Consider the following 24,786-nt stretch of genomic DNA (forward strand, 5'->3'; position numbering starts at 1 on the left):
TTGAACATGTGTTTGTTATGTTGAAATTGAATTTGTGTACATGTTTTTATATGCAGGTCTGTTTTTGTGGTAGTGGATATCACAAAAACAGATCTGCAATTTTAAAAAACTGCAGGGGAATATGCCGCGGTTGTGACTACAACCGCAGCATAAAGTGCTCGTTTTTTATTTTTATTTTTTAAAAACAGACATATGGCCGCGGTTAGTGCTAGAACCGCGGCATATAATTGTGTCTTTTGCCGCGGTTGAACCGCGGCATATACTGGACCAATTTTTATTTTTAAAAAAAAAAATGAATTTAGACAGCGGTTCTTTGGACAACCGCGGCATATTCTCCAACTTTTATACCGCGACAGAATATGCCGCGGTTCATAAACCGCGACGTATAGTGAAAAAGAACTGTAATAAAAACCTCTCGCAGCACTAGTGTAAGAATCTAAACCAAAAATACATTATAAATACTATAATAATCTAAAATGTTACAACGTTTGAATTCTTCAGACATTTTCCGTATCTAAAATCTAGTCACATATATTTTTCCTAAAAGCAGCCAACTTCTTTTAAAATCAACATATTACAAATTCATACTTTAAATTAGATTTGTATAATCTGGCATGCTTTTGCCATTATATACATCCAATAACAATAAGGTTCATACATTTTCATACATTCAACCCATCATACAATCTAAAAGCATGCATTTGAGGTTAGGAAAGAACCACCAACCTGGACGCCAAGCCAACCGAAGACGAAAAAGGCAGGACGAAGAAGCACCCTTGCACACCAGAAGACCCTCACCACCACTAGATCAACCACCAAAGAGCACCGAAAGAGAATAACAGCCGCGATGGAGAAAGCGAGGGTGAACTACGAGAGGGTGAAGTGCGAGAAGGGAGAGGAGAGCTGAGAATGAAATGCGACGAAAATGAAATACGCAAATGAGAGAGAGAGGAGGCTCAGGGAGTAGTGTAGGTTTCGTTGGGAATAGGTGTATTAAAGAATCAAGCTAGTCAAAGATTCTTTCTACAAATTCTGACTGCGGCAAAGATGAAAATTTAATAAAAATTGGAGGTACAACCTGATATCAGGTCATTTTTAGAATTTATTTTTAAGTTTCAATATGATATGATTTTTTTTTTCTTTTTTTTGTGATTTGTAACCATTTGTTAAATAAGTATTTAATTATGAATCAAAATAAATATTTAAGGCGTAATAGAATTTGTTTCAGGAGATTATTTGTTGTCAATAAAAAGTATTATTATAATGTAATATTATCAATAAGAAGTGTGACATGGATGGTAGACACTTAACCTAAGACGTTGTTCAATGTCTTGGTTTTGTTAATGGCTACATTGTACAGAACATTAAGCAGAAGAAGATGTTTTCATGCCTTAACTTCTCTAACCCGTACCTATTACTCGTCACCGCTCCACCAATACAACAAATATATATCCAATCTGATTCGAAGTGGTAGATTAAGAGAAGCGAGAGCACTCTTTGATTCCATGAAGCACCGAAATGCCGTTACTTGGAATTCCATGATTAGTGGGTACGTGCATCGGAGAGAGATTGTCAAGGCACGCCAATTGTTTGACGAAATGCCCCAAAGGGACATCGTGTCCTGGAATCTCATTGTTTCGGGTTACTTTTCGTGTCGTGGAAGTAGGTTCATCGAGGAAGGACGTAAGCTGTTTGAGCTAATGCCACAAAGAGATAGTGTCTCTTGGAACACGGTCATCAGTGGGTATGCTAAAAATGGCAGGATGGACCAGGCTATGAAGCTCTTCAATGCCATGCCGGAGCGTAATGTTGTGTCCTCCAATGCTGTGATCACTGGATTCTTGCTGAATGGAAATGTGGATTTGGCAGTTGGTTTTTTTAAGACGATGCCTGAGCATGATTCTGCCTCTCTTAGTGCCCTTATTTCAGGGCTTGTTAGAAACGGTGAATTGGACATGGCTGCTGGGATTTTGCACGAATTTGGTGGTGATGATAAGGATAATTTGGTGCATGCTTATAACACCCTGATTGCAGGTTATGGTCAAAGAGGTCATGTGGAAGAAGCTCGGCGCCTTTTTGATGAGATTCCAGATGATCGAGGTGGTGGTGAAAAGGATCAAAGGAGGTTCAGGCGAAATGTGGTCTCATGGAATTCAATGATGATGTCCTATGTGAAAGTGGGAGACATAGTGTCTGCCAGGGAGCTCTTTGATAGGATGGTGGAGCGTGATACCTGTTCTTGGAACACTCTGATCAGTGGCTATGTTCAAATCTCGAACATGGATGAAGCTTCGAAGCTTTTCAGGGAAATGCCCAGTCCTGATGTACTTTCATGGAATTCGATAGTTTCTGGGTTTGCGCAGAACGGTAACTTGAATCTTGCAAAATATTTCTTTGAGAAGATGCCCCACAAAAACCTGATCTCATGGAATACGATGATAGCTGGTTATGAGAAAAATGAAGACTATAAGGGTGCTGCCAGGCTATTTTCTCAGATGCGGCTTGAGGGAGAGAAGCCAGATAAACACACATTATCATCAGTTATCAGTGTATGTACTGGGTTGGTGGATCTTTACCTAGGCAAGCAGATACATCAGCTTGTCACGAAGATTGTTCTTCCTGACTCACCGATAAATAATTCCCTTATTACCATGTACTCGAGATGTGGGGCAATAGTTGATGCATGCACTGTATTTAACGAGAGAAAACTTTATAAAGATGTGATCACTTGGAATGCAATGATTGGAGGCTATGCATCTCATGGCTTAGCGGCAGAAGCCCTAGAGCTTTTCAAACTGATGAAAAGGCTTAAAATTCACCCTACCTATATAACCTTCATTTCGGTTTTAAATGCATGTGCCCACGCAGGATTAGTTGAAGAAGGGAGGATACAATTCAAATCCATGGTCACGGACTATGGTATTGAGCCACGGGTTGAGCACTTTGCCTCCCTTGTGGACATCTTGGGACGGCAGGGGCAACTTAAGGAAGCTATGGATTTGATTAACACCATGCCATTTAAACCAGATAAGGCTGTGTGGGGTGCATTGCTAAGTGCTTGTAGAGTTCATAATAATGTAGAATTGGCCATTGTAGCAGCTGATGCTTTGATCAGACTTGAACCAGAAAGTTCAGCTCCGTATGTATTGTTATATAATATGTATGCTAATTTAAGACAGTGGGAAGATGCTGAGCGTGTGAGAGTTTTGATGGAAGAAAAGAATGTCAAGAAGCAAGCAGGATATAGTTGGGTAGACTGATTGACAGTGACAACTTTATTGTCTTGTTAGAGATGGTCGCATTACTGTGCCAGATAGGAAAGATGATATTGACTGATTAAGCAGATTTTAAAGTAGAAAAAATTTACAGACGTTGGTTTGAAATGGAAGAAGCATGTCTTCTGGCAAACATTCAGAGGTAAAAAAGGGGTAGTTATTTGTTATTTTTGGATGAACTAAACTTTGTGAATTAGTGGCGTAGTGGTGTCAACTGCCATAAATCTCAGCTTATTTTCTGTTTTTTTTAATAGATCAATTTGCAAGTGTCAACATTACGTGATTTCTACTTTGGCTGGCTGGAAGATTAGGTATGTTACAATTTTTTTAGTTGATCCTCAAACAGATATTTTTTTATAATGATGATATGTGTGCAACCTTATCACAAGATGTTGATCCCGTGCTTAACTTAATTTGGGATAACAATTTCATGATTGCATTGTCTGGCATAAGAAAAGAATGTAGATGCAAAACATAATGCTTTTGAGGACTGATTTATTTTTTCTAAGCATTCAGCACCCTATACGAAATTGGATATATAGTATCTATTATTAACGATATTATTTATTGTGCAGTCTTCCATATGCTGAAGGCGTAACTTGTTTCTACCTGCAAAAGAACTGTCTGCCATGACATGTTCTATGTGGCTATTTGGCACTGCTAAAGGGCGTCGGAAGTTTGACTTAACAAATCAATATTTTGGAAGTTAAGGTAACTTTGAGGTTGCTGAACCGGTGTATACTTGGAAAGGAGTGGCAGAGTTTATAAAAAAAAATATTCGTCCACCCTCCCTTGTAATCGGTAGAGAATAAACTCTAATAAATTTGTATAGAGATTACACATTCAAATTGTATTTAGTTTGAATATATTATTTTTTTTTCTAAAATTATTAGTTAAAATCTGTCAGAGCTACAAAGTATTATGGGTGAAATTTTTAATGTGCTGAACGTAGTATCGGACACTCTTATGAGAATCATCACATTCTTCAAAGTATGCGTTAACTCCCACATGATTTCGATTTGTCAGAATGATGTTTCTTATGAAATCGTTAAAAAGTGGAGATTTTGAAGAATCAAGTTCAGGATCTCATTAATGGAAGGGATCAAAAATCAAAATTATCAATGGTGACAATTATTTAAATTTAGGAAGTTATGAGTAACTAGAATTTATTGTATAAATATCAAATTTTTACTTTGTAATAAATGATGAAATTTATAAATACTACTTAAATCCTAGTGGCTCACCGATGATCGTAATCATTTACTTCAGGTATTCTATTTATTTCTTTTATTATTTTCCTGAACTTTCTTTCCTTTAGTACTTCTTACCTTTAATTGTGAATACATATATTTTGCACGATATTTTTTGTACATTATCTCCAATAAATTCGATTTTGAGTAATATTTTTATTTTTTTAAAGATGTTTATAAACAGTCAATTGATAAAAATTTAACAACACCCATAAAAGATTCATGGAAGATATAATGTCTCTAAAAGAAGTTTCTTCAAATTCATATCAGATTATATTTTCTTTACAAAATTCACCATTGTCACAATGATCTCATACAAACTTGTTTGACGCACCCAACTGGCAGATTGTATTTGAGACATAGTTTACCACTGGAAAAACTTAGTTTCTTTTCATTTATATCTGCAAAGATAAAGTTGAATTAATATAAAGGGATACTAGTAGTACCCCAAGATAAAAATCACAAACATGAACTATTGGTTACCAGACACTCAATTGTACATTGCATATCAATGCACTATAACCGACTCTGCGCCCCCTACTTAGTAGAAAACAAAATACTCAGAACACCCAACACATAAAATAACAACAAACATAGTTGCATTGGATGTGATTCTTAGATGAACAACATTCTCTTTCAACCATAAAGTATTTATTATTCTTTCATGTGACAGAATACACATCCTAACAGTAACAGGTATTTGGAAACTCTTTCAAACCAACCTTGAATCATTTGCTAGGTCTCTAAATATATATTGAAAAATGGATATATTGTTATATTCAAAATTCGATATAGTTTTATTTCCAATGTATGTTTTTCCTAATTCAAAATAATACATATATTTTTCTCAAATGACAATATTATAGTTATATAATTGAACATAGTTTTCGTTTATTTATTAACTGAACTAATATTTTTTACATGTTCGATCATTTGTTTTTTAAAATTACTGACATTAAAAAAGTTATCAGGCTTGGGCATATATTCTAGTTTTCAATTGTCACCCATACTTTTTCTCATTCAGATAAGATTAACACAAATAATCAAATAATGTCTACCCATTCACGCTCTTAATCCAATGGATTTCCTTGGAGTTCTTGATGCCGTACTTAATCTTGTAATATTCAACTCCAGTTATTTCGTTCTCATTTTCCTAGCTTCTAGCTCCTCTTAATAGAATTACTAGATTAATTTCTACACGAATAATAATAAGATATATTTTTATCCCAACTATATACTATACAAAAGAATTAGTAAAAAGTCTTATATATCAGAACAATGCACAATAAATAAAGCTACTTGAACTCCAAACACCCTTGTCAATATCCTTGGAATTGGGTTTAACTCCACTTTGGGGGATTAATTTATTGGTGCATAGTTATGTCTGACCCTTGGAATCAAAAGGAGTCAACAATTATCCACTGCACACATGCCCAATAGCAGTTTCCCTATCACTTAAAGTGCAACAACCACAACGACCACAGCTTTTAAAACTTATGCAATTGTCCTACGCAAATTTTAATCAAACAATCAATGAGGGGGAAAGACCTTTCCTAACAGGAACCCTCCACAACAGAGCAACTCACCCTAATTGCACTAATTCATTTAAATCACTACTTTTACTTGCAATTCCCACAAATAACTATTATTAATCAATGCTCTCTGAACAGAGAGGAAAATAATATACTGAAATCGAAAAATGGAGAATTAAGGATCAACTTTAAAATGAAATAAAATATCAGATATCCTAAAAACACTTCATTTAATACTCTCTTTACTATTGGTTGAAATTTATTAGAAATCAAATTTTAACACGTTTGATTTGTAAATCAGGAAAATCATCAAATGAGAAATTTAATTTTCAATCAAATTCTAACTAATAATACATTTTACTAGCACCCAACCAACAATATAGATCCATTATATATCATTCTATACTGATATAAAAGCAATAGAGATAAATAGACAGAAAAATGACATACAGAAAAAGAGGGAGGACAAAACTTTTAGTTTGGAAACCAAGGAGAAGATATGACAGAAACAAGAAAAAACAGGAAATAGGCAAATGTGCCATGACACAGTTTGTCGATTTTGACTTGATGTTAGGATTGACAAAAAAAAAAAAAAAAGAGAAAAATTATAAAATGATAAAAGACATCAGCCTGATAATAAACATATCTTCATTATAAGAGTTGAATGGACATTAATGATTAAGGTGGAACTCCCTAATCGGTCAAACAGATCAATCTTAATTAATACAAAATGATTCTCAATAACCAAAACATCTCACGGAACGAAAATTAAACATAAATGGCGCACCATGCTTCTCAAAAAACTTTCCACTACAATGAAGACAAAGCATATATGACTGTGCTACAGGAAACTACCAAGAAATAAGCAATCCACTAGCTGTATAATCAAGAAAGCAGTGTAAGGCTCGTAATCCTTCATCGTTTATAGACAATGAACAACAAAAGCAGATTGACTTTGCTTGTGTCTGAGGGTTTTCCTTTGCACACTAAAGAATAATTTGGTAAAATGAAATGTGAATACATTCACCTGTGAACTACTGAGCTGAGGTAGAACTAGAACCAACATTGCCCAAACCCATCTTCTGCCCCAATAATGTAAGCTGCTCTACAAAGTCGACTCCAGTTAGAATTTCTGTTGTTCCATATATAATATGCTTGGCAGGCTGCTGATGTTGTGCAAGCTCTTGCAGACTGCAATATTCAACGTAATTACCACCACCAATCATGAACACAATCGCTTCCTTAAATGGTCCTTTCAAATGGCTGCTACTTGCTCCTGAACCAGATTTAGGGGCCCGGGGATCAAAGGAAAGGTATGAATCTGTTTCAGGATTTGGCCTACCTTCAGTCAAGGCCTCAACTGTCCTTGCCAATGCTAGCTGCCTATCGTTAGATAGAAGGTTTTTTACACCAGCAGTCACTGCACTAATTGATTGCCCATAGAGCTTCTCAGCCCAATCAACAATATTACTTCTGCTCGCAGAATTCGCTGATGCCAATGAAACATTCAACGACTTGATCTTCTTCACGTACTGAAAAGCGGCAGTATCAACCTCAGACTCTCTCAGAGCTGCTTCTACAGCCTCTACTTCAGACTGATTAATGCTTTCAGAAGAAATAAGATATATGATGGCAAACCTAAGCTTATCCATCTTTGTTCCCTTCCCCCTGAGCACACTAAGCAGGTCTCCCCTTTCAATGCCACCTCTAACCAACATGTCATTCTCCTTCTTAGCATAAGAATCAAGGGACCTCTCCTTGATCTCCCCCAACAACACGGTCGCGATGTTCGTATGTTTATCAATCACCTGCTTTCTCTCAGTCAACTCAGGCAGAGAATTCACAGCATTCATCAAATGCTTCGTGTTCCCAATCAAATCCGTCCCATCAAACTCAGCACCATGAGTCCCACCAGTCCTCTTATTCACCTCATCCACATCCTTCTTATACTTATTCAACTGTGTCTCAATCTCAACCGCAACCTCTGGGAACTCTAGCGATCCATTCGCAACCCAAAACGAATCAGCATAATCCAACTCATAAGACCTCATACCACCTTTCTCCCCCTGCACACTCAGCCTATTCAGCTTCAACCCAAGCACATCATGAACAAGAGGCCGGTAGCGAAAATCATGCTGAATCGCCACCGGCAACTCAAAATTCCGGTCAAAGATACACAAGACAGGGCGCTGAAACGAGCTCACAAAGTTCCCACCCTCTGTAAACAAATTATTTTTGGACAACAAATGATCCCTAATGCGCTGATCCAACGCAGAAGCAACCATCTCAGCAGGGCCGCCACGCGGGCAGCGGATAACCGGCACAACAGAGAGAGTGGCCAACACGCAAAACAACCCACCAACGATCTTCTCAACAAGCTCCTCAATGTCCTTGTCTCCAGCAGAAGGGTCATTGAGTTGAACATAACAAGACTTGTGGGCCAGCGAAAAAAGGTTATCCTCTAGGGTTACAAACTCCAGATACTGATCATGGACCTTGGAGATTCGCTGAATGGAATCGGAGTTTAGGGTTCCAGAGGCGAGGTCTTCGAGGAGTGGCCGGGGGATGGAGGTGGAGAAATTGAGGTGAAGGCTCTGGTAGAGAGCTTTAGACGCGTCCGAAACGATGCGTTGAACGTTGGATTGGTTAGGTTGGACGAAGTACACCGCCGGAACGTCATGAACGGGCTTGCGATCCTTGTCGATGAGGAAGTAGAGGGTTACGCCGTGCTTGCGGAGGTCCTTGACGTGGATCAAGGGGGAGAGAATGTTCTGGCAGAACTTATCGTAGATGAGGATCTTGTAGACTTCCTCGTTGGCCGTGCCGGTGGTGGCGTTGAGCGGCTGGTTGAGGTTGAGCATGCGCGCGATGCATTCTGAAACGCCAATGGATGGTTAGCGAGGCAAGGGAAACGAGGGGGCTCATTGGGAATCGGAAAATGCAGAGATCGGAATTGAGAGTGATTACCTGTTTGCTTCTGACGGAGATTCAGAGACATGGCTGTGACGGCGGAGCGATGGGAATTGGGTGGGTTGCTGAAACGGTGCTGGATCTGGATTCAGATATAAATACACTATGCATTCTCTCTTCCTCTTCTTACACCTATTTCTATTCAACTCTTTTTTTTTATTTATTTTTTATTTATTTTGCTCAATGTTAAGTAGCTATCCTAATACTACCAATGTTTTAGGAAAATGCCACGTTTTTCTTTTTTTTTGTTATTTAAAATATTGTCACAGATATTATTATTTTGTGTTCTAAGACTTCTTTGTCAATGAAATCTGGAAGTATTTTTCCAAAACTTTTACCTACATTTTTTTAGTAAACATCCGCCATTTTCTTTACTCTCCCGTTACAAATTAGTTGACGTTTTAGCAATTAAAAAAAAATCATATTGATCGTAATTTTCGGTTCTTTTTGTTAAAAGTTATAAGGTTTAATATCTTCAATGCTTCTTATATTTGTATGTGAATTTCACTTTGATTCTCAAGTTTTAAACAGTCACAATTTTTGTAAAAATACAAACATTTTATCTCAACTGTTAAATATATTAAGACGGCGTTAACTTTAAATTAAGCTGTAATTTCTTTTTTATATTTTAAAATCTTTAAATCCACGTGGCTATGGTCTTTCTTTTTCCTTCCAATCATTGATCACATTTCACTCATTCCTCCACCATCAAACCCCCCGACTCACACCTTTTCTCCATCTGAAACTAAAAAATGTCGTCGAACACCCCTTCTCCTCTGTTTGTGTACCAAACCAGAAAAGTTATTTTTACCTACAAGATGAACAACACAGGTTATTGGTAGGGTGTCGTATGGTGACAGCGATACACGAAAAGGAGAAGAAGATGTGTGCAATGTGGATTATTGGTAGGGACAAATGAGATATGAAAGATAAGCATTTGCACAATCCAACCCCGTCTTCATAAAGGGATCTAAGCCATATCTATATCCACTTCCAGAAATTGTCCATTCCTTACAATTGGCTGAAACTTGTAGACAGTAAACGACAATCCTCGAAACTGAGAGTCGACACGAAATCACAAACATGTATCTATAAAACGCAATTATAATTTACAGGAGACTGCTTCTCATTTATTAAGATCACCATACTTTAAATGGAGAAATAGATATCACTACAGAAACATGTTGAATAGAATATAAGTAAGAATACCTTCAACCAGAAAAGTACATAAAGCAATAGAACTGCAGCAATGCCGAGATGGAATAGGATAGCGTATGTGGCAGGTGCTGCTGAAGATGGAAAATTTTTAAAGTTCACAGCCTAACAGCTGTAAATGACATAAAAGAGAAAATTTTTAACTCACATAAGGAAGATAAACGAAATCATAAAAGGAAGACAGGATAGGTAAACCAATACAAGTAACTTGATAGTTGAAACAACGTTGAAGGATGCCAAAAAATCATCTACACAAAAACTGTCTATCACCACCTCCGACGTCACTATCGATGCCACACGTAACCTTTGGTTTCACCTCTTCTCTCCCACTACTTCCGCCTCTGCTGCCACCCTTCCTGTCGTCGTCTTCTTCCATGGCGGCGACTTCACGTTCCTCTCCCCGGCCACGACCAAGTACGACGCTTTCTGCCGCTCCATGTGTCGCTTCATCAACGCCGTCATCAAACCTACAGGGAATCAGAGGACGTGAGTTTCTCTCCTTCCTCCGCCACCAAGGCTACTTCTGCCACCTCCGCCAAACGAAGAGGGTTCAGGCGTGGAGAGGTCTTCGAGTCCAACCTCCCTCTTGGTCGGGTAAAGGTCCGATCTTTTGACGCTGTTATTTGGTCTGGGTGTTGCTCATTGACGAGGGTCTCTATGGAGTTGAACGAAGAAGAAAGATAAATAAGGTGAAGTGGGGTTTTGCTTTTGAGTTAAAGCTTGTTGCAGAAGGTTTTGGGGGTTTGAAGTAGATGATTTGGTTGGCTTGGTGAAGGGATGAAGAGATATGCAATAGGTATCACCAGAGGAGAAAAATTTTAAATATTTGGTGTTTTGTTGGACGGTGGTGGTTGTTGGTGATGGCACCAGTAAAGCGTTGAGAGGGGAGGACGCAAGGGAGAGGGAGAGGGAGGAGAAGATCTGGTTTCAGTCATCAGATTTTTTTAATCATGTGAGGTGGAATTAAGATGGGAAACACATCACTCGTTGAATTTAATCATTATAATAAAAATAATTACAGCTCAGCTAATATTAACGCCGTTTGGTAGCATTTAACGGTCGGGGTAAAATGTTTGCATTTTTACAAAAATTGTGACCAAATTGAGACTGTTTAAAACTTGAGGACCAAACTGAGATTGACAAACAAATATGAGGACCATTGGAGGTATTAAGCCAAGTTATAATTAAGAAAAGAAAAGATATTTTATTCATTTTCTATTTGAATTATTATAAATATATGTAGATGGGTTATTTTCATCTATCACATTTCTAAAATGAAATCATATCTTTGTAATTTGTATGATATGTGGTAAATAAATGGATATTAACATTAGATGGTCAACTTAAAAAAAAAGGACAAAAGTCGTTTCTAATTCAAAGTTTATACAATTTTTCAATAAGCCAATTAGTTATATAAATATTAAGTATGAATACTACAAATCGAATATATTAAGAAGGAAAATATATTTATCGATTTTGGGGTTTGTTGGAATGTAATTAAGTCAACTTTAATTAAAAGTTTATTTTTAAATTTATAAATTAGAGGTAAAGAAAGAAAGTAGGTAATTGTATTTATTATAAATTTAAGATTTTACTCTGATAACCGATCAAACACATATAACTGATTTGAGAGTCGAAGTACCTACCTACTCAGCTTAGAGTTTAAACACGAAGGACTGAAGATAATTTTGTAACAGGGACTTAGAGCGATGTTAAAGGATTGGAAGAAAAGTGTGAATGAGTGTCTTCATTGTGATTCTTGACCCCACATCCAAAACATTTTGGCATCCATCGTGGGACTCGAGGATGAACGAAGAAACCCAATGGTGACCACAAGAAACATGGGCGATCAATAGGATACTATGAAGCTAATTAGAGAGATGCATAGACAAATGCAAGAGATGTAGAGGCGACATGAGGCCGAGATAGCAACACTAAGGGTCGAACACGTTGTCGGTACGCAAGAGCAGTCGGCCCAACACTCAGTGTCGATAATCCCCACTCCCTCAAAGGAGAATTTTTAGACCGAGGGACCAAGTAAGACCAGTCAGGATGTGAGTACTTCTACCAACAGAGAGAATCCTCTTGGTTCAAACGATACAGGTAGAGGGCTTACTACCCTTCACTGCGACTGTCATGGAAGCACCAATGCCCGAGAAGTCGACATCCCCCATCTTTGAGAAGTATGATGGATTGGCGGACCCCGACGAGCACCTTCACTCGTTCGTAAATACCATGGCCTTATACTCCTCGAGCAACCCCGTCTGGTGTTGAACGTTCTCTCTCTCCGTGAAGGGAGAGGTATTGGTGTGGTTCAACACCTTGCCCCCAAACACTATAAACTATTTTACCGATATTCATACCCTGAAGGCAAGAGACATCAGTCAAGAGTTCATCCTTAACAACCTACCGGAGACCCTGAAGGCGGGACTGTTTGCAAATAGCCTATGTGCTAGGCCACCAAAGACTATAGACAAGCTACAAGATAGGGCAGTCGAGTTTATGCACATCGAAGACATGTGCGCCTTTCGAAAGAAGCAACAGGAGGAAGCTACAGTTGTAGCCTCTGGTAGGGAAAGGAAGGACGAGAAGAAATCAATCAGTGAAGGAGATAAAAGGGGTAGGTCCATGCCCATGGACCTCCCCCAAGGTCCTAAGTTCAACTAGTACACCCTTTTGAACGTGCCAAGGGTAAGAATCTTTGAAGAGACATTAAGTGTGGATCTCCTCCCCCCGATCAACCCCCAGGAATTCTGATGGGAAGAAACATTGCTGATGCCATCAGAACCTTGGGCATACATCGGAAGAGTGTCCACCCTTCGTGATAAGATCGAAGAGCTGATCCGAACGGGTCATTTTCAAAAATATCTGAAGGTAGAGTAGGTTGAAAGATGCCCACACGGAGGAGTCCAGACCATCCCCTTCAATAGGACAAGTGTCGATTCGGCAACCAGTGCCAAAATAGGAGCAAGGGTCGTGGTTGCCCATTACGCAGTCACAAAAACACAATATATGGAGGGTTCGCAGGAGGCGGAGCATTCTCCTCAGCATGAAAAAGACATCTTTGGGGCTTGAAAACCATCCACCTTATCAATAAAAAGTAGAGATCCATGTCATCCATCACCTTCTCAGATGAAGATTTCCACGCCTCAAACCCCGACAAAAATGACCCAATGGTTATCATGGTTGAGACCGCTTGGCACAATGTGAGTAAGGTGTTGTTGGAAAAAGAATGGCTTATTTTCAACACCAAGAGGGGGTATAAATTGGTGAGGTTTAAAAATCAGAGTCTTTTTCAAATCTTTTTCGCAAAGTGTAAACCTTTCAAAAGTTTCTTAAATCTGAATGATAAAGATAAATCAAGTGCAGCGGAAAATAGTTGACTATGCAGAAAGTAAAGTCGACTTAAAAATAAAGAGTTCAAAGATAGAGAAATTCAAACACAGTTTTTGTACTGGTTCGGCCAAACTGCCTACATCTAGTGTCCTTCCTGTACCCGGAAGCAAATGCACTATAATGGTCAAGGTTTTTACAACAAGGTTTCTATAGAGACCTCCACGTCAAAATATAAAACATCTCTCTAACCTCTAACCAAAATATAGGCATACAACACCCAAAGAGCAGCAACAAGATATCCCCTCTCCTGCAGTCTTTGTCAACTTTAAACAATCCTCAAAGTTATCCCAATACACAATATGTCCTCTTCCTGTAATCATAATAGGGCAGCCACAATCTTCCAAAGATTGAGAGAAGTAGGTGATCACATTTCCAGTACACCTTAATGTGCAATATGATCAAGCTATTCTTTCAGCACAGCCTTGCTCCTCAAGCAACTATCTAAGACAGATCTCCACGGTCTTCTTGATGAGTTTGGAGCGTTTTCACAGAGATCAAAATCTGAAACAACAGAAGGAAAGTGTTAGAATTACCAAAGTCTCTGTGTAAAGCTGAATCACGTCTATTTATAGTTTTCTATAAAATAGACGCTCCTATAGTCGACTTCACTACTAATCCAGTCGTTTGTAACCAGACAATTATGACAGTTAAAACAATTAGTAGTAGTCAGACCAACCAAATTGATTACACATTTAATTCAGTTGACTTGCAATTAATGCTTGAACACATAATCAAAATAAAGTTGTTACAGTTCACAAGCATTAACAGAAATTCAAAATATGACTAACTAAGTCGAGTTGTTTGCGCATATAGTCGACTATGTCACTTCAATGAAGTTCTGAAAATCTTTTCTTTGCAAAATTACTCACAACATTGTTTTTGAAAATCTGTACAAAGTCACGAGTTTTAATCGACTTACTTCATAATGAAGTTGACTTAAAACATGCAGTTTTGCCACACAATATAAATTTAACCAAGTGCATTTGGTTTTCTTTTCTGAAACATATGTAATGAAATCACAGATGATATCTCATGTAAAAAGCAGTGAATAAGCACACAAACATGTTCTTCAAGAATTCATACACAATAAAGATTTGAACATGTAACACATATCAATACATGTGTTATTAATAATGTGTTGTCATCATCAAGAACCAGAAACACTGTGAGATTAAGATTTAGCCAAACCAGTTCTTCCCTTATCAACAATCTCAACAGGTGCCAATCGACTAAGGAAGTTCTATAAGTATCCTCTACTGGAAGACGTTCTAGAAGATGGACTTCTTTGAAGATCTAATTGTCCCTTACAACGAGGAAATTGTTGGCTTCGTAGACGAACGGGTGGACACAAGAGGGTAGGTAGATCTGAGGACTTGCTTGGGAATGGAGTGCGAAATGAAGGAACTAAGGGTAAGGTATTTATTAGTTGAGGTGAATACTTCCTATAATGTGTTGATCAAACGAACATGCCTAAATGTGTTCGGGGAAATCGTATCAATGGCTAAGCCAACCTTGCTTCTCCACAACATCCAAACTAGCAACCACAGAACCACCACACCTCCATCGTCTTCCTCATGGAAAGCGCAACTTGGCCAACTTCTCATACCTTCACACCTGCTAAAACAGACCCAGGTTCAATGAACCACAAATTAACGAATAGTTTACGAGCCTTGTCCTTCATCTTCTCTTGCGAAATAGCAACCCCAAAATGCATAAGCCAAATCGTAGAAGCCATTCGAGTTTCCAAATCACACTGCCATGGGAACCACCAGCAGAAAACCGAAAACTAGAATCTTATCATCCACCACAGGCCTCACACCAACAACCATTATAATACCCAATTTCACTTAATCAATCCTCAATTTGGATGACATAACTCGTGAACCCTAATTTCATGAAATGCAAATTGCCTCAAAAAATTCCCAATTTGATTTTAATTATATTTTTGTGACCCCTAATGTTTAAAATATCAAAAGACAAAAAAAAATTGAAATAAAAATAGGTGAAGGAGTTAAGTCAGAGATCTGTTTCTAGACCTTGAAGTAACTTCCGGGATTAGCTTTATTTGGGCTAGGAAATCCTTTTCTTTGTAGCATATTACTTGAAACCTATATTCTTTTGGTTAATTTATTCAAATGTTGTAAAATTCTTTTTAAAACTCATAAAGTTCTAATCGATTCGAGTCGAGTTCATAAATCACTTTTCCTTTAGGAACCTTGTCTCAAGCCATTGATCTTAACTTTGGCCCTCTCTAGAAAGGAAAATCTAAAAGCTTCCCTATTTTTTTTGCCTCTCTAGTTCAACAACGAGATTATTTCTTCTGGTTTTCCACATCACTACTGCACGTAAAATGCTCTAAGTTTGCCGCATATTTTAATTACACCACGTCATTGTGTCATGTCAGCTGACATTTAACGTCGTTAACCTATTTTAATGCTATAGGTCCAATTACATCAATTTTTCACAATTATGGGCCGAATTGAGACAAAAAATAACTAAGAGACCTATTTGAGAAAATTCATCAAAAATAGAGACAACTACATGATTAAACCTTTCTTTAATTAGTAGTTTTTAGCTTATTTTAGTGATAATATAAAGAAGAGTGTTCTTTCTTAAATTTTCTTAGTTTCATTAGTCCTAGTCTAGTCTTAGTATTATCTTAGTCTTACCTAATTAGCTTGTTAGTAGTAGGCTAGTGTAATTATTAAATCCTAAAAAATATACTTTAGAACTCTTGTTATAGTTTGTCTTAGATTTAGAATTAATAATTTCATTTTATATTTTTGGTTGGGATTTTATTTAGCCTTTACATTCATTTTACTCATCCATATATAGATTTCATTTCCTAATATTAAGTGACATTTACTTTAATACAATTATAAGCACATTATTTTAGGTCACTTGCAACTACAACAATAGTTATGTTTTCTCATAATTCATGACTAGTGAGGTGTGCTTAGATGTTTCTATTGACAAGTATAATGCACCTAAGAGAAGGAACCAACTCTAACGTACTTTGGTGCCTTGAGGAAGCTTGCAGAAGAAGTTTAACCTACTAAAATTGAAGTAGACATTATTTGATATGATCTTAAGGAGTCTTTTAAATTTTCTTTGTAATTTTTATCTTTTAATAAAAGGAAATAATTGTTCATATAATAGAATTAAGTAATATTAATGGATATCAAAAAATACTTATTGAGAATTAACGGGAATTTAAATGGTTTTGCCTAATTCATCTTATAAAAAGATGCACTTTGTAATATAATGTGATACATATGAATTTGATAGAAAATTGTGTTTTCTATTTGTGAGAATTTTATGAAGTTTTGCGTTATAAGAACCCCAATTTTGATCTTATCAAGGTAACTTGTGGTGATCAACTCCATGACTTATCACTCACCTTCTCTTCTTTCTTGAGTATAATATCCTTCCTCAAATTGAATATCAGAACAATCCCCTTGGTTTCTCATAAGTTGGTATCAGAGCTTCAACTCTTTATATTTAGTGTTTTTTTTTTCATATCTATTCTTTCAATTTTTTATTTGTATTTTAGACTTATACTAGGTAGTGATGCTAAAAATGCCCCTCAACTCAATGTCTATTACAAATTGTTTGTTTATAAGTTTGTTTCACAAATGAAGAGGAAATTTAAAGAAAATTTTGAGGAGAGAAAATGAAAGGAAAAAGAAAAAGATAAAGTATAAAGGTAAAGAGAAAATATTTTATGAATATTGGAAAAGACATGTTCATACTACGATGACAGCGAAAGAGATGGAGAAAAAGGAAATTAGCACATAAAAAGAAATATAAGAGGAGATATTGAGAGAAAGAGAAAACAAAAAGGAGTTCAGAGAAAAAGAAAATAACGAGGAAGAGTTTAAAGAAAAAAGAAAATGAAGAGGACGAGTTTAAAGGAATAAGAAAATAAAGAGGAGTAATTGAGAGAAAAAGAAAATAAAGAGGAGGAGTTGAGACAAAAAGATCTTTAAGAAAAAAAAATATATAAAAGGAACGAGAAAAGAAGAAATAAGTGGGAAAAAAGTGACGAACAAAAGGGGAGGGGGAAATGATAATAAAGATGATGTCTTTTATGAGATGTCTCAACAATGTTATTTTGTCCACTAAAAACTGTAGGAGAATTTTTTTACAAGATGTTTCAACAACACATCATTTGGTATTAATCAACCAACTGTTCTTGCAAGGATTCTACTTCTGAAATGAAAAATCAATAAAAGGCAAATATTTGATCTGGGTATTATGTTTCTCTTGGAAGAAGAGTATTAATGAAATTCGAAGATGAATGTACTTAAAAAAGGAGGGAATGATTGATCTTGAGGAGCCTTTTGAGTTTTCTATGTAATTTTTATCTTTTAATTAAATATAGGAAATAATTATTCATATTATAGGAATTATGTAATATTAGTGGGTATTAAAGAGTACTTATTGAGAATTAATACTGAATTCAAAGGGTCTTCCCTAATTCATCCTATAAAAAGATGCACTTTGTAATATAATGAGATAAATATGCATTATAATAGTGTGACATCAATATCTACAAATGATGGTTTTCCCCTTAAATATAGTATAAGGTCAACCAAGAATCAATTTAAGGATACAACAACCAATTAACTAGTTATAATGTGTGTGATGTTATTTGATATGGGAAAACAACTAATCCTAATCTATCTAAAATTATTTAGTATATATATATATATGTGTGTGTGTGTGTGTGTGTGTGTGTGTGTGTGTGTGTGTGTGTGCGCGCGCGCGCGTGTGCGTGTGTGTGTACTAAATGATATGCTAAAGCTGCTAAAAAAATGCAATCAAAATATCCCTAAACCTAAAATAATGTAGAAAAGATTATATACAAACAATTTGATGAAATTCCTATATGAAAATTTAATTCAACTTAAGTATTTGAATGAATACAAGAAGGAATTATGCTATGATGAGCTTACAAAATCTCTAACATGATAAATGCAACTAGAATTCATGCTTGACCACAACCAAACTTGATTACAATTGCTAACCTAAACTCAGATGCATAAAATCTTAAAAATATGCCATGAGATGAACTCTATCATGAATTTGATGCAACATAGACATGTACATGCACAATTAAATGATGGATGTGATTCGAAATACTTTTATATGGTTAATATCAACACACGAAATCACTATTTTGGCTTAAAATTATGAAATGCAAATATTTCTAATTATGAACCCTAATTACCGAGATCAACGAACACAATGCAAACTCTGAAATTAAAATGTCAAACTTTCTTAAAATGAATCCTAAAAGTTAATGCAAGCATACAAGTATAATAACAACACATTCCCAAAGCTAAAACACACAATTAAACATGAAATTTCACAATCACGAATAAAATAGTAAAATGATATTGGCAATTTATTAATCAACTTTTAACTTCACTCTAATCTCAAATTCAATCTTGCTTTTGATGTTTTAGAGTTTTTTTTGTTGAGATTGTTGATAGAGGGAGCATTGGTTTGGCTGAACCTACAATCTTAAAGCTTTTGGTTTTTTATGATGACAACAAATAATTAATAACACATGTGTGTTTTGTGTTACATGTTCATTTCTTTGATGATTATGATTATATGTGAACATGTTTGTGTTTTTTCTGTGATTGATCATTACAATTCACTATGTTATAAATGTGATTTTATCTGTCATTTCATGACAAATGTTTTGGAAAAGAAAAACCATATTCAATTTTGTTGAACTTTAACTGTGTGGCAAAACAACAGTTTTAAGTCGACTTCATTATGAAGTAAGTCGATTATAACTCGTGTCCTTGCACAAAGTTTTTCAAAGTATGCTGTGTGATTTTTTAAAGAGAAAGTTTTTCAAAACTACATTGAAATGTTACAAAGTCGACTATGTGCGCAAGCCATTTGACTAAGTTTGTTATGTTTTGAAATTTTGTTAATGCTTGACATGTCTAACGACTATATTTTTAATTGTGTTGACCAAGCATTTAATGAGAATCAACTGCATTAATTGTGTAATAAATTAAGTTGCTTTGACTGCTACTATCTGTTATAACTGTCATAGTACATTCGACCACATTAGTAGCGAAGTCGACTTCAGAGCGACAAAATTGTGAAAATCTATAAATAGACGTGAATTTGAATTTTGTAAGGAGTTTTTTATTCTAACGATTTGTGTGATTTCTTTCAGATTATTTGATCTCTTACAGAACGTGTTAAAACTCCAAGAATCCATAAATTAGAAAGTTGCATGAACATTGGAAATAAAGTTGAATCTAATAGGAATAGTAGATATATGAGGGTGGATCAGGATGAAACCGTAAATCCCAACAACATCCATTCATTCATATCTTTATTTGCCAATTGATCAAGCTTTTGTATTTGCATGTTTAATTTCGTTTTTGCATTACAACATCAAATTATTATTCTTTCAAGTCATATGTGATTAATTCACATGAACGTTTAGGCCACAGAGTCCCTTGGGAAACGATATCTGGACTTATTGTTCTATTATTACTTGATACGATCTGGTACACTTGTCAGGGTGTTAACAATACCGCTCAATGGTGGGCGCGTCACTTGATTTCCCTTCAGTGTTGACACTTAGGCGTTGTGTCGTATCCATTTGAAGAGGTTGGCGCTCAGCGCTAGGTTAGCGCTGAGCGGTGGCTGCGATTCTTCATTTATTCACTTTTCCACCTTTTCTTGAGTCCAACTCTTCTCTCCTTCAACCTCCTTTATTCAATTCCAGATAAAACCTGCCAAATCATGAGAAAATCAAGCATAATACCAAGAAAACCACCTTTTACTCTCTTATTTCCTAACTTAAGCAAAATGCATGATTTCAAGCTAATTCTAAGTTATAAAGGGTGTGTTTTTCATCAAATTCAAGTATCAAAATAACAGTTTTTGAACCGTTATTAGTTACGAGATGATTGGTAATGGTTTTCTTTTATCATTTTTCAACTTAGTGAGAGAGTTACGGTATTGAACCATGTGTGGTGGTAGTTATGCTTTGAGTAAGGGTTGAACCTTTCATCTTTCAAGAGGGTAGAAAGGTAGTCATCTTTCCTCTTGCGAGGAGGTATAATTATGGATCTCTTCGTCTTTAAGAGGTTGTGGAAGAGATGAGTCCTTGATGAGCGATAAAAGGGATTGGGATTCGAGTGTCGCCCTTTCCTCTTATGAGGGGGTAGAAAGGGATGGATATCTCTCGCGTAGGGTTCCATCTCATGCTAAGTTTAGAAATGGTGTGAGCAGCTTGCGAAGCAAGGGAGATAGGTCCAAAACTACGATTGAGGACCACTTGAATTGTCCTATTTTGGTAAATAGTAATGGTATAATGAAGTTTAGAAGAAGACAAATGTTTATAAAGATGGTTAGTATTGGCATGTGTTGTCGTTAAAGGACAGGTTTTGTAAAGCTAATAGGTTGGTCATGATTCTTTTTAAGAGAATGTATGAATTATCATTGTATTGTTTGTTATAGTCTTATGTGTTGATGTTATTTAGGGTGGTAGGACTGTGGTAGGGACTAACAAATGTACTAGTGAATTCATGTTTATTCGGTTAGCTCACTCGTACTTGTTTGTGTATGTATGAAATGTGTGTGTGTGTGTGTGTGTGGTGATGATCGTATAACATTGCTGTTATATGGCAACAGATGCATATATGCTCGATGTTGGGTAGACATGCGAGAGATGGGATAAACTTTCAACAAGATTTTTATAAAGTTTATGTGGTTATTTCTTTGAAGAAATTTTTACAGATTTATGTATTTGCATGCATTTGAATTTGAATATTGATGTTGTAAAAATTAATTGGATTCAATTTATTTGAAAAATTATTCCTGATTACGAAATTTTTAGTTTTGGCGCGTTTTAGTGACACCCTTAAAATTTAGGGTGTTATATTAATGAAACTAAGAAAATCTAAGAATGCAACTAAAATAAGCTAAAAACTACTAATTAAAAGAAACAAGCAACTTTAAGCCTATTTATCTAATATGCACTAAAAATATTCTAAAACGCTAATATTCACATAAACTTGGCCCTATAAGAGTGGTTTTAAGTGTTTAGTTTTCTAGCAGTTAGGGACTCATCACACCCTCACATTATTTGCACTCTTGGGAAAAACTAAAAATAGAATACAAACCCATTAATCAGAACTTTCACAAAATTTTCACATCATCACTCACTCACAAATCAATTCATAATATGCATATATGCAAAGAAAGTTAAAATTGAGCATAAAAATAACTAAACCAGTTAAATACAATCGAATTCATCCAATTTAGCACTAAACATGTTATCCACTTATGCAAAATAGTTCCAACCTCAACAAGATGTGTATACACTCATTGACTTTGAGAATTTATGAATGTAAGTGTTTACTCTCTGCATAGCACAACCTCAAGATTGAATCTTCCTAGAGTAAACTTAGATAGAGTCTTCATCAAGTAATCTATTTTCTCAAGGCGTGTAGGACAATTAGTTCATTATTGAACTATTGTTTTAATCTCAGATTTAGCCTTCCTTGTAGATTGTAAAGCAGTTTCAAGCTTAATTTTAAGTCATTCATTATCATCAACCAGATTATTAATCCTATGCTCAAGATATTTTTTCTCACTCATTAATGATTAACCTAATATTGCATTTTAATGGCATCAACATGTAATTCTTTAAATGCATCAAGGAGTTGATAATACCTGTCCTCTATTAGTTCATCATCAAAGCTACAATCACTGCTTTTAGAACATACCAAGCCAGCCATCAAGGATAGATTTTTCTCTTCCTCCAAGCTTTGATCATCATCACTTGAGGAGAAATTGGAGTCACTGTCTTCCCAACCAATGTAGGATTTCTTTTGCTTGCTCTTTCTTCTAACTTAGTTGGTATTTTCATCAAATTTTTGCTTCATCTTCAAGACCGAACAGTTAGGCTTGATGTGGCCTTCTTTTCCATATCATAACATGTAGGAACTACATGTTTGCTCTTCTTTTGCTGCCTCTAGGATTACTTACAAAATCAAAACCAGATTTTCTAGATTTCATGAATTTTGAGAATTTCTTTACCATTATATTCATGGCTTCCAATTCTGTCATTTCAGGTTCTGAGTTTGCTTCCTCAGGATGCTTTCTTGAGGTAGTTCTGCTTGTAGTCTTGAGGGCTATTGAATGTTTCTGCTCACTTTCTTCTTCTATCCTCAATCTGTCGAATTCAAGTTCATGCTCTCTCAGCTTTCCAAACAAAGTAGCCATGTTCATGGTTGTTAGATCTTTGGATTCTGAGATTGTTGTGACTTTAGGTTGCCAGCTTCTATTAAGACTTTTCAAGATTTTGATGTTAATTTCTTCTTTCTCAAAAGTCTTTCTAAGTGCAAGAAGGTGGTTGACTATGTGTGTGAACCTTTTCTGGACATCATAGATTGTCTCTCCAATCTCCATTCTGAATATTTCATACTCTAGATGAGTGAATTCTTTCTAGCTCTCTTTACTTCATCAGTTCCTTCGTGAGTCACTTCAAGAACTCATCGATTGTAAGCGTAGAGGATATGATGTTCTTTGCTCTAAAATTATAGTGTGCTCTTCTGTTTTCATCTATTATCCACTTTGAAAATTCTTTGGCCTTTAACTTGTCATTCTCCATTTTTGTTGGTTCAAAGGGACCATTAATAATTGCATCCCAAATACCCTTGTCAACTGGTTTCATGAAAATTTTCATTCTAATTTTCCAAAATGGGTAATTCTCACTCGTAAATAGTGATGGTCTATTTGTGGATGCCCCCTTCACCAAAGGTTTGAGATACACTTGCCATCAGGAACAATTTAGTCGATAATGCTTAAAACCTAACCGATTAAAATTTGAGTAAACTTCGAATTCCCAACTCTGGTGCCAATTGTAGAAAAAGTGATGCCTTGTATCAAAACTAAGAGGGGGAAGGTGAATTGATTAGCCCTTTAAAAAAATGTTTTTTTCAAAAGCTTTTCAAAATCTTTGAGGTTTCTTGGAATGCAATATAACAAGTATATGAACAAAAATAAAAGAGAAGGGAAGAAAAATCAACACAAAGAATTTATACTGGTTTAGTCAAGCTTACATCCAGTCTTTCTTCAACAATCTTAGTTGAAGGGAACCACTATATTGATAGAGTTATACAAGCAAGAATACAGAGAACTCCCCTCTCAATGCACTCTTCTTTCCCAACTCAATATCACCTATAGTATAAGATGTGAATCACCTCACAATCTCACAACCCAGAAAGTAATCCCAACTTTCTATAACCGATAGAGCAATTCCAACTCTAAATGCAGAACACATAGTTTCTCTTCTTGGCTCACAACAACAGGAAACACAATCTTCTTGATTGTAAAGTCAACATTGATCCTCAATGAGTACACCTCAAGTGCAAAATATGATCAAATGGTGCATGCAATCGATTATGTAAATCAAACAAGCAAACAACAACAAAATATGACCGTTATAGGCAGTGACAACTTTCAATGAAAATGATTTTTGCAAGATAAACAATTTAACTGATTGTGAAACTTATGTAATCGGTAAAGTTCCATACTTAAGCAAATTTCAAAATCATTTTCTTTTATAAACACATCAATGCACTCAACAAACACATGTATGCATTGTAACATGTTTAATCGATTATATAACTAATGTAATCGGTTAAAACATAGTTGTTTTGCCCTTGTAAAGCATATACTGAAATCTGAAGAAATTTAATAGATTATGTAAATAGTTTAATCGATTATTTCTTCCAAATATGCAATGTGCAATATGTTTCAACATATGATTCATTTACAATCAGTGAATGCATATACCAATCAGTTCAAACATAAACACAATAAAGATTAAACAATTGTTTTGCCATTTGTTGTGCAAGAAACTATAAAACATTTCTTTTGTTCATCATCAAAAACTCAATGTGAGATAGGTTTAGCTAAATATAACTCCCCCTATCAACAATTTTCTTTAAGGTTCTTCTTGAAAATACCAATCTAATATATTTCTTTAAGTAAAATTTATTATTTTTATCATTCTTGTATATATCTCTCTCACTCTCTCTTTCTATTATATATATATATATATATATATATATATATATATATATATATATATAT

At 35.6% G+C, this 24,786-nt stretch overlaps 2 protein-coding genes across 3 annotated transcripts; one reads left to right on the forward strand and one right to left on the reverse strand.

Annotated features, from left to right (window-relative positions):
* The first annotated feature begins 1,253 nt into the window (after positions 1 to 1,253).
* On the forward strand, positions 1,254 to 4,479 carry LOC106752851 (pentatricopeptide repeat-containing protein At1g62260, mitochondrial). The gene is made up of 3 exons (XM_014634623.2): positions 1,254 to 3,417; positions 3,530 to 3,586; positions 3,851 to 4,479. The coding sequence occupies exon 1, from the start codon at positions 1,344 to 1,346 to the stop codon at positions 3,258 to 3,260; it is 1,917 nt and encodes a 638-aa protein (XP_014490109.1). The 5' UTR covers positions 1,254 to 1,343; the 3' UTR covers positions 3,261 to 3,417; positions 3,530 to 3,586; positions 3,851 to 4,479.
* Positions 4,480 to 4,779: 300 nt separating this feature from the next.
* Positions 4,780 to 9,170, reverse strand: LOC106752881 (SEC1 family transport protein SLY1). 2 transcript variants are annotated; one of them, XM_014634658.2, is made up of 3 exons: positions 9,025 to 9,170; positions 7,085 to 8,932; positions 4,780 to 4,926 (listed from the first exon to the last, which is right to left on the reverse strand). In XM_014634658.2, the coding sequence occupies exons 1-2, from the start codon at positions 9,053 to 9,055 to the stop codon at positions 7,092 to 7,094; spliced, it is 1,872 nt and encodes a 623-aa protein (XP_014490144.1). In that variant the 5' UTR covers positions 9,056 to 9,170; the 3' UTR covers positions 4,780 to 4,926; positions 7,085 to 7,091. The 2 variants fall into 2 exon arrangements, with proteins under 2 accessions (XP_014490144.1, XP_014490143.1); XM_014634657.2 differs by lacking the exon at positions 4,780 to 4,926 and having other exon boundaries at positions 6,689 to 8,932; positions 9,025 to 9,169.
* Between the last annotated feature and the right edge of the window lie 15,616 nt (positions 9,171 to 24,786).

This window comes from Vigna radiata, unplaced genomic scaffold, assembly GCF_000741045.1.
Source record: "Vigna radiata var. radiata cultivar VC1973A unplaced genomic scaffold, Vradiata_ver6 scaffold_48, whole genome shotgun sequence".
Taxonomy (NCBI): Eukaryota; Viridiplantae; Streptophyta; class Magnoliopsida; order Fabales; family Fabaceae; genus Vigna; species Vigna radiata.